This window comes from Haplochromis burtoni, unplaced genomic scaffold (assembly GCF_018398535.1).
Source record: "Haplochromis burtoni strain Fernald_Lab_line unplaced genomic scaffold, NCSU_Asbu1 Contig_217, whole genome shotgun sequence".
Taxonomy (NCBI): domain Eukaryota; kingdom Metazoa; phylum Chordata; class Actinopteri; order Cichliformes; family Cichlidae; genus Haplochromis; species Haplochromis burtoni.
The window spans coordinates 231,994-242,003 of record NW_024582578.1 but is presented as its reverse complement, the minus strand read 5'-3'; the positions used below and the strand labels follow the sequence as shown (position 1 = coordinate 242,003).

Genomic DNA, 10,010 nt, shown 5'->3' with positions numbered 1-10,010 from the left:
TTTGTTTTGGGTTTCTTTTTGATTGTTTTTTTGTGGTACAATAACCCAGTAACCCTCCCTTGAACAGATTTACCGATCGTACACTCTGTGCGCGTGTGTGTTTGTTATGTATTGTTCTACAGTCATTGATTTAAACGCGAGGGACACTCAGTCTCATCTTCTGATTGGCTGTTTCTACTGTCCGTCACCGGAAAAGGCGGGGACATTCCTGTAACGCAGATGAAGGAGGGGAAAAAGAGAAAGTTTTCAAGATGGCGGCGGTGTAACTTGTTCGTTGGAAAACAATAGAAGAGGCGCAGAGGGACTCTTATCCCACTGTTTCCCAGGAATTCGCTCCCAAACAGTTCATCTCGGACGTGGGCTCAGCCGAGGGAAAGATTATCCTTGGGTGTAACTCTGGGGAGATAGTTTTAAAGTATGATGGTTCATTTAAACGTTTCAGGCTAGCTATCTTGCTAGCTAGCCGAACCCCAAACAGCGTTAGTAGCTAGCGGCTAACGGCTAGCGGGAGGATCAGCTGTTCGGAGGACAGATGCTGGGACAGATGCTGTAGGAGAGCGGACAGCAGCACTCTCACAGTAAGTGACTTTAACTCTAACTGTGCTTCAGATGTCCTGAAAGTCTGGCAGTTTGTTTTCAAGCGCGTGAAGTTTTATTTCCATTAGCTGACAAGTTGTTAGCCAGCCAGCTAATCCCATGCTACCCGAGCTAACCTCCATCAGCCGAGGAGAATAAAGTTTGAGGGGAGTTGTGGAGCCGTTAGGAGGCTGTCGGGAGCGGAGCACCGCCGGTAACGGGCAGGTGGACGAGGAGACGGAGGCTAGCTCCAGACCAGGTTCTGCTTAACTCATTTTCTGGGGGTGGGGGTGGGAGGATTTTAGGCTCCTGCTTTGATTTAGAGTGGAGGAATGCGCTAGCCGAAGTTAGCCCAGCGGGAGTGAGTTTGAAGGCAGCAGCCTGTCTCTCAGATTGGGGTATAAATGATCAGGAGCAAAGGGCAGGGGCAGCTCGGGGAGTAAAGGGAGGACCAGATAGGCTCTAGCAGGACTCCGGTAGCTTTACACAGCTAATTAAACGAGCTGTTGTACACAAGACCAGGTAGATGAGGAGGCTGGATGGTGCTGCCCCCAAAAACCTGACCTCTCCTCTCCGGCAGTGAGTGTGACTGAAGGCCGTTAGCAGCACAAAGGCCGCCTCCATGGAGCCAGCACCGGAGTCTTTGTAAAGAGTGAGGGGGGGTGTAGACGCCAGATTCAGCAATATATGGACGAAACCTGAGCCGGGAGTTTACTGCAAGGCTTTATTGATGATGGCGGATTTTGTTACACCGCGACGCAGCGAGGTGATGGAGCGGCTCCGCCGGAGGATCGAGCAGTTCCGGCAGCATCACAACAACTGCGAGGAGCGCTACTTGGCCGCGATGATGGAGCGGCAGGAGATGGACCGGCAACAGACCTACGCCCTGCACCAGCGCTGCCTGCAGTCCAAAGCCAAGCGGTCCAACAAGCACCGGCAGCACCAGCCCAGCGGCGATCAGGCCGGGCAGAGAGCGCCCGGAGGCGGAGGAGGAACCGGCGGGGAGCACGGGGAGAGCGGGGTGACGACGGGGGAGCAGAGCAGGAGCAGCACCCTGGTGAGTGAGCACACCCACAGGTTTCATAAAAATCAACATAAGCAGCTGGAGGGTCCAAACAAGAGACAACAGCACTGATACTGAAGAGTCTTTATTCATCCACCAGTGTCATTCCACACGTTTTTATAAGCATAGTTAGCCAGGGACTGCATCACTTCCTGACATGTTCATTAGATCCCTGCAAACATTATTTTAATTGGTGTTTAACACCAAAAACGCAGTTAAGTCCAACTCTTTTTAGTAAGATTTTTTAAAAGAACTTGTTTCCAACATTTAATGAATGAATGATTCACTGTATTTTTTCTTTTAGAAACCTTGTTTTTTGTTACATCATGAAATCTGCCAATCAGCAGTACATAAAACAAGGACATTTATTGTGAAATGTAGTAACTTGAAGAAGCCTACAGGTGTGAAACAAACTCTTTTGGGATAACAGCTGCTTCTTCATGATGGGCGGGTGTGGCTGAAAGACAGTATACCCAGCTGATCAGTTTATTGATTAAGGTGCTGAGAATGAGCCAGTGTTTCAAGCCTCACCCCCTCTGAAATCACTCACTAGGTGTAATACCCCAGTTAATCAGTCTGTTCTAATCACCGCCATTGATAAATTCCAAATCAATAACATGAGACCACGACAAAGCTGCTGATCAGTGAAGCTGCTTGCACTCGAGTGTTTGTGTGTGTGTTGTGGCGTTGCTGTGTGGTCATGTGACGTGTTTCCCCTAAGTTTGCCTGTGGTCGCTTTGACAAACTTCTCTGTTCAGTGCCTCTGAAAATCCAGGCAACTCTCAGCTCTGACCTTTGACCATTTGCATTTTCTGCAGTAATTTCGAGCTGAATTAAAAATGCCTGTGGATGATGGAATAAATTTGTTCTTCTGAAAGATTTTTGAAGGGTTTAGATCAGATGAGCTTCCTGAGAACAAACAGCAGTGTAGTTTTTGTTTTCCTGTCAGTCAGCCGTTTTCTGGTTAGATGAAATGAAGAGGAGGTTTTAGTCACTTAGAAGTTTCCTGCAGCTGATCGCTTACATGCAGGATCAATAAGGTGTGACGCTGCGGTAGAGGCTCGGGGTGTGTGTTCTCATAATTAATGTGAGGCGGCCCGAAAGCCCTGAGAGGTGACTCAGTGCGAGCAGGAACCCCCCCCAAACTGCTGACTCATCACAGAGGAAACTCCCGCTGTAAGGAAATGCCTCGCTCAGCAAAGGCTGGGAGGAGGCGGGGCTACAACTGGCTCCCCCTGATGTCACCGAGTGTGCGTGTAGAAGTTTTGAGTGAAACTGAGTGTTTTCACAACACATTGGCTGATAAGAGTCTGAGTCAGAGAGGAACTGATGTTTCAGTGTAATCACATCCTCTGAGCGTTTTTCTGTCCGTCAGTTAACGAGCAGGAGCAGCACCTGAAAGTGTTCTGTGTTTGAAGCCTTTCCTGTGGGTTCTGAGCATCGTATTCTAATTGGCTGTCACACAAACATTTAGTTGTCCTTCCTTCCTGTGTCATGTATGTGGTGTCAGAGAACATACAGTAATTGCATGTCATGTTGCTCTTTGTCATATTTAAACCAAACAATAAAACTGTGTTTATCATACAGTGATATCACCCATTTAAAAAAGGTACATTTTTCACCACTCCTGATTTTAAAAAAAAAAAAAAAAAAAAAAAAATTGTCAAGCATTTTTTGCCCAAAAAAGCAATTCATCTGCAATAATAATAATAACAATAATGGTAATAATGATGATGATGGAGCAGAAGCTGTAGGGCTGTCACACCGTCAGTGATCTAAAAGTAGAAAGCGAGCTGTGGATGGTTTCACCTAGAGTATGTTGGCCAGCCTGATATCAGACGTCGGGCTGGTTCCTGAACAGCTGACTGTGGACAAACCAAACTCCAGTGAACCTGTTTAAAGTGGTTACTCTGTGAAGTCAGGATTTCTCCCCTTAAAACACTTGCAGGCCGACAGAAATGGGGCCCATAGTCCGGAATTTTGTGGCAAAGGCTGAGTCAAAAAATTCCAGGATGAATCACCCCGTAAATATTTGGAAACAGTCCTTTTCTCTCAGAAAAAATGCACCGAGTGGCCATGACCGTCCCAAGAGTTTCAGCAGTGTCACTGTTAGTTACGAAGGTCAGAGGGTGGGACGTAGATTTGTGTTTAAAAGAAGCAGTTTGAGTCTGTGCCCAGGAGCACAATGATGACTTTCTGTTATTTGTAATGTCAGCATGTGTTGTTATATCACTCCGTTACCTGACAGTTGAGGCTGTCTCATTGAAAGGACTCTCGTTAGTCTCACTCCAGGTCTGTAACCATAGCAACATGGGTGGAGTGGGACCTGTATTTCAGGTTTTAAAGGCATTCACGTGGTCATCTTATTAGCATCAGAAACATAAAAACTTGTACACCTGCGGTACGACAGGTGCTTTGTTTGGTCAGCTGATCAGAGCAGAGTAACTGTAAATGAGGCAAAATGTGTCATTCAGAAGTTCAGGTATCAGTTTAGTAGATTTCAGTTTTGTTTTGTTTTACACTTTGATTGGTATGATGTCAGAGAGGGCATACGCTCTCAGCCACCTGCCAAACGGAAGAAGTTTTCCCAAAGGGGGAGGGGCTAAAGCATCTTATTTCGGACTAATGAGCTTCACAGAGGCTCGTGTTAGACAAAGAAGGATTATTATGAACTGAGGGTCATGCAGAGTTACTCAGAAGAATCTAAGAATAAAAACCATTAACTGAAAATGGTTGCCTTTAAAAAAAAAAAAAAATATTAAGCCTGTCTGACTCGGACACCAGTGAAGGCATCATGAGTTTTATAAACAGAGGGAGTGTGTGGGCGAACGTGACTAAAGGAAACTGAAACTTATCTTTCTTTTTTTGTGTCCCGTTTGGATCTTTAGCCATCAGAATTGTTGTCTTAAGGCCAAGAAAGATGCCAAGCGGATTTATTTTACCAAGTGGATCATCATGGCCTTGCCATATTGGTCTGAAAACTGAAACTTATGTGTTCAGATTCTGATGCACACACATGCCGCCACACACCTCAAATGCCATGACCAACCGAGAGTGTTGGCATGCCCACTAGGGCTGCCACAAACGATTGTTTTGATAGTCGACTAGTCACCGATTATTTTTGCGATTAGTTGACTAATCAGATCATGCATTCATTGGACATAAAACGTACAGCTTATTGCACCAGCATGCATCTGCTCTTATATAACTATTATTAGCTTACAGCTTTAAGTGTTTAAGGTATGTGCTAACTAAAAATAAAGACGAGATGATAGTTTCTTAAATTTTAATGAAATTTGCAGATTGTTTCGGTGAAGTTTAATAAACTCGTTGCTATCTAAAATATAACAGGACAACGGAGTATATTCTGGAGCATCTCACACTTCTGATAATCAGTTGTCTGCTTGACGTTTATTCAGCTGTGTAAAAACTATAACTTTAATCTCAGCCAAACCGATTTACTCAGGAACAAATAAAACACTGAAAAAATCCAAAAAATAACATTTGTAAGTTATCTAAGTGATTTGTATATGTTTAACCTGAGTAGCGAAAGACGGCGGTGGGTTTGAAAACGATTTGCCAGGAGTCCGGTGTTCCCACCGGCTCTAGTGAGCCTTGCCCCCGGCTAGCTATCGAGCTGGTGGGTAAACGTTGGAGCGCTTTTGAATATATGCGGTGTCTTGATAAACTGAACAGATGTTTGAAGTTTACACAGTTACATTCTCGCCTGAAAATATGTTAAACGTTTATTTTGTGACCCAGAAAGAATAAAAAGAGTAATATTAAAACTAACTAGCTGCCGCCATTGTTGGAAACTGAGCTGGGCCGCGCTATGAATTCTGGGACAGAGCTGCTTCTTTTTCTTCGGGGTTTAACGGCAGCTGGCATCCTTGTACATGCAGTGCTGCCATCTTCTGTTTCAATCCGTTATTACACTCATAAATCCTACTACTTATTCCTGCGGCTTTTGTGATCTTACAAAGCTTCAAACGACGCCTCGACTATTAAATCAGTCGTCGACGATTTTGATAGTCGACGTAATCGTGACTAGTCGACTAATCGTGGCAGCCCTAATGCCCACACAGGTGAACGTGAGGCCTTCAGACTGTTTTCAGAGCTTCCGGGAGAAGCATCAGGGTCACGGGAGGAGCTGAGGAGTCAGAGATAAGCTGCTCTGAATGTTTGGATGCTGCCACTTTGGCTTCACTCTGGCTAATCAGGAAATTCTCAGCATTTTTTGGCGAGGATGTGTTTTTGGGGTTTTTTTTGAAAAGGAAGGCCAAAGCTGCTCATCTGAAAGCAAAGGCTGGACCAGTGGGTGCAGAGCAGGCTAAACCCTGCCTCTTTTACATCTGTGAAGTTTTGATCCAGGACTTGTTGTAGGAAGAAAATCCCCTTTAAAAGCAGTGTGATCTTTTTTTTTTTTTTAAATAAATCTATTTTAAAAAAAGTTTTAAAGCACGCGCCTGCATCAGTGAACAAAGTGCTAATATTCACAGGCAGAGATGCACAAAAACACAGACATAACTTCCTGTTCTGACCCGCATCACTGAATCATGACCAGTATTTAATGTTTATGAACACGGTTAATGTGTGCAGTGTATGCTCCAGGTGTATTTTTTTCATCCATCTGAGACGACATGTAGTCAATTTACTGATGGAAAGTCCCCACACTCAGCGACTCCCAGAGCATTTGGCAAGAAACGGTTGGAAAACAACAATGAACTCTTTGCTTTCTCCATGTATAAAACTGAGAAGCCTTTACTGACTTTTAAAGTGATTTACGATGTGAGTCACAGCCTCCCTCTGTCACCTTGTTCTCGTCGCTTAGGTGAAGCTCTGCCGAGATGCTTAGCATGGACGCAATAGCACAAACTGACTCCGAAATCGGAGGACTTGTTGATGGAGAAGTAGGTGGATTATTTGATGTTTTTAAAACAATTTTTTTAACCCTTTGACTGTAAAAGTCAAGTTTGTTTATATAACGCATTTGAAAAAAAGTAGCTGTACATCTAAAATAATCAAATTACTTAAAATTTAGGACAAGATGACAGAATGTAAGAAAGGAAATGAGAAAACCTGAGTAACAAAAAACACAAAAGTAGTTGGAACTCATTCTGATTTAAAAACCCAGAGAAATTAGGTGTCATATCCATAAGGCGACCACAAACAGGATAACAGCTGACAGTTAATGGCGGTCACCTCGTTGGGCGGACGGCGTGGACACTGAACTTTGTGAACACGTTAAGGAAAGAACGGGTGATGTAGGATGTTTGACTGCTGTTTTCTTTTTAAGGTGTTGTAATGTTTTGTATCTTATTTTATTTAATATAAATAAGCCCTTAATAATAATCAGCGGTCATCATTGACCTCTTCGGGTTTTTATCAGCACGATTCATGTGCACCGCGTCTTTAAGCTCCGTTTTTAAAACCTTGAGATGTATCTTCAGCCCCTAGTTTCCCTGATGCCAAACATCAGAGTGACTCTGAGGCGAGGTTTCAATGTGGACATGAAGCTGAGGGTCAGGTATTTTTCACTGCGAGTAATCACACAGCAGCACATTAATGACTAAACTTGTGCTGTGGATAGATCATCTGTGCTATTCTTCTCACTGAAGTTTGGTTTGATTTCAGCGTCTTTTGCATTAGCCCACCTTCAGTAACCCTACAAACATGGCTGCTGTTTAGTATTCTTTCTTATCATGGAGAGGGTTAATGTCTCATCTTTAGATGGAAACAAGTGAGCTAACTTCCTGCAGACTTGAAAATGGTTAAACTTTGGAAATCCTCGTTTTCATGGATGCTCTGGATGATCTTTGGAAACTGAAGAAGAGTTTAAACCTGGAAATTAGTAATGACGACAGACTTCAGAGGGTGCTTTTTCTTTTATCAGAGTAATTTTGGTTTAATAAGTCAGCTCACACACAGGGGCCACTTTTGCTTTTAAAGTCGGCCCAAATATCCTAATAGATGTTTTTTCCTGCTTTTGGTAGTAAAAGTTTTATTTGTTAATGTTCTGGAATGTCACATATGCAACAAAAAAGGTTTAAAGGAAAAGTTCATGTTATCATGCACAACCTGCAAGCTGTTAGGGACGCTACTGTTGTTTGACTTTCCAGAGCAGGAGGCGCTTTGGAGCTTGTGTCCACCTGCCTGCTTGTCATCACGGGTACCTCAGGTGTTCAGAGTGTTTGGCAATCACGTAGTGTGAGGATCAGCTGACGTGCTGCGATCGGGCGAGTCGAGCTGCTGACAGAACGCAGCCGTCAGACCTGCCGACTGCCCTTTATATCCTTATGTAAGCCGGCCTGCCGGTGATTTTAGCAGCACCCGTCTCTCTGCTGCACATCCCCTGCAGCTCAGCTGTGCGTGTGCCTACTGATGGTGATGATACCAAAGTGAGAAAGAATTCAAATTACACAAAAAACAGAAGCAGTTGAACAGGGTACCAGTTTCTAATGCACCACAAAGTATCAATTTGACAATTGACAATTATTTATGTTATATCCTGTTTTTGTGCAACAAAGGTTTTGGTAACTTGGTCATTCCCAAATCACCCCTGCACTCCTCTTTCAGCCTTGTGTTGGAATATTTTATTTAAAGCCTTTCGTTGATTTAGGTTTTATTTTCCCAAACAAAGTGGCACTTTTTTTTTTTTTCTTTTTTTTTTTTACTTTATTTGTCAGCCAGTCAGAATTCAGACCCTGTGTAACATGCTGGGTCTGGGTCAGATAAAATGTAGTAATGTATTTTTTACAGATATAAATAATCCTTGTTTTGTAAATTATGTGTTTGTTTGTTTTTTAAACTCAGAGGTTCACTTTCAGGTTTGAACTGTCTGGGGTTTTGCTTTGAGTAACTCTTGATGCTTCTTTTTGTCGTTCCAACTGCAGGAGACTCTAAAGAGGAAGCTGGAGAGCCTCAGTCCCCCTGACCTGCGAGGACAAGTCAACAGTTATGAAAGCTTCCCATCGAGCCAGAAAGGCTGCCAGGACAACAGCGCTACCGCCGGTTCCCCGCTTGACTCCAAGCCAGATATCAGCAACTCTAACGGGCCCATGTGCGAGTCGGGAGACGGTGGCAGAGAGCCGGGTCCAGACTTCCATCCGAAAGAGATGAAGCAGGAGCCAGACGACATCCTCCCCATCATGCCACCCCCGGTTGGCAACAACAGCCTGTTCCCTGAACTGAACGAACAGGAGTGGACAGAGCTGATGGAGGAGCTGAACTTCCCTGTGGACTACGAAGACATCCAGGAGATCCTCAACGATGGCTTTGAGGACCGCAAAGACCCTCTGGAACTGGCAGCCACTCAGGTTGGTGGTGGTGCTGTCGGGGGAGGGGCAGGAGGGGGGGGACAGTCTTCCCAGGGTTTACTTCCTCCAGATTTGGTGAGCGTGAAGGCGGAGTTTTCCCCACCCTCTGCCGTCTTCGAGCAGGATTCTCGCACCGGCTCCCCCCAAGTCAGATCCACGCCTTCCGGGACTGCTCCTCCTCATCCCACTAGCTCCCCTGTTGCCTCCTCCTCTGCCTCTTCCCCAGCTCTTTCCACCTCCCAGCCTGCTCCTCCCAGGCAAATCCAGCCTCCACCCAACCACCTCCTCCCTCAGGGGCCCAAAGACTTGTCCCCTGCCCAGCAGCTCCAGGAACTGGCTGTCCGGCAGCAGAGAGTCCAGCACCTCCACAGACATATGCAGCAGCAGCAGCCAGGAGCCAAGTTCCCCAACCACCCCAACCACCCGTCTCCATGGTCCCAGATGCCCAATACCTCTCAAAGCTCACAAGCGAGTGCATTTGGTATGGACAAATCCACAAGTAACTCCCTTTACTCACAGGATTTCAATCCCAATGCCCAGAAGCAGCTGGTGATATCCAGTCAGCCCAACAAGGCCTCTCCAAAGGCGGGTGCCAGCAGCTTCATGCCAGGCTCCGCCGGACACCCCAACATGCTGGGTCACCCGACTTCAGGGCCGCCTCTCAGCCATGCGCCGGCAGCAGGTGCTCAGGCCCCGGCCGTCATGCTGAACTACAACAACACCAAACCTCTGTCGCACTATGAGGCGGGGCCCGGACCACCGCGACCCACTAACCAGAACCAGAAGGTGGGCCTGCTTTCACTCATCCAGCAGCAGTGCCGCAAAGAGAAGCCCTACCGGCCTCATATGCCACACCCACAGGTGAGAAGCACCCACGAGACACAGCCATCACACTTGATCCGAACTTGATTTGGAGCCAACACTGACAGAAAAACTTAAATTCCCCCCATATTCCTCACTGGAATGGGGGGGGGGTAAAATCGGGCAGCAGCCTTTTGTTCAGCTTGTTAGTGTTTGTTTGGGTCGAGCAGCTGGTTGCTAACCCTCCCACGGGA

General features: G+C 45.7%; 1 protein-coding gene across 2 annotated transcripts in view; it reads left to right on the top strand.

Moving 5' to 3' along the window:
* The first annotated feature begins 85 nt into the window (after positions 1-85).
* maml1 (mastermind-like transcriptional coactivator 1) overlaps positions 86-10,010 on the top strand; it is an 18,372-nt gene continuing 8,447 nt past the window's right edge. Inside the window, exons 1-3 of one of the 2 annotated variants that reach the window (XM_014338338.2) lie at positions 86-578; positions 1,157-1,633; positions 8,533-9,816. In XM_014338338.2, coding sequence (XP_014193824.1) covers positions 1,307-1,633; positions 8,533-9,816 — 1,611 coding nt within the window. In that variant the 5' untranslated portion in view covers positions 86-578; positions 1,157-1,306. The remainder of the gene's footprint in view (positions 579-1,156; positions 1,634-8,532; positions 9,817-10,010) is intronic. The other variant, XM_005937047.3, reaches the window with a different exon arrangement.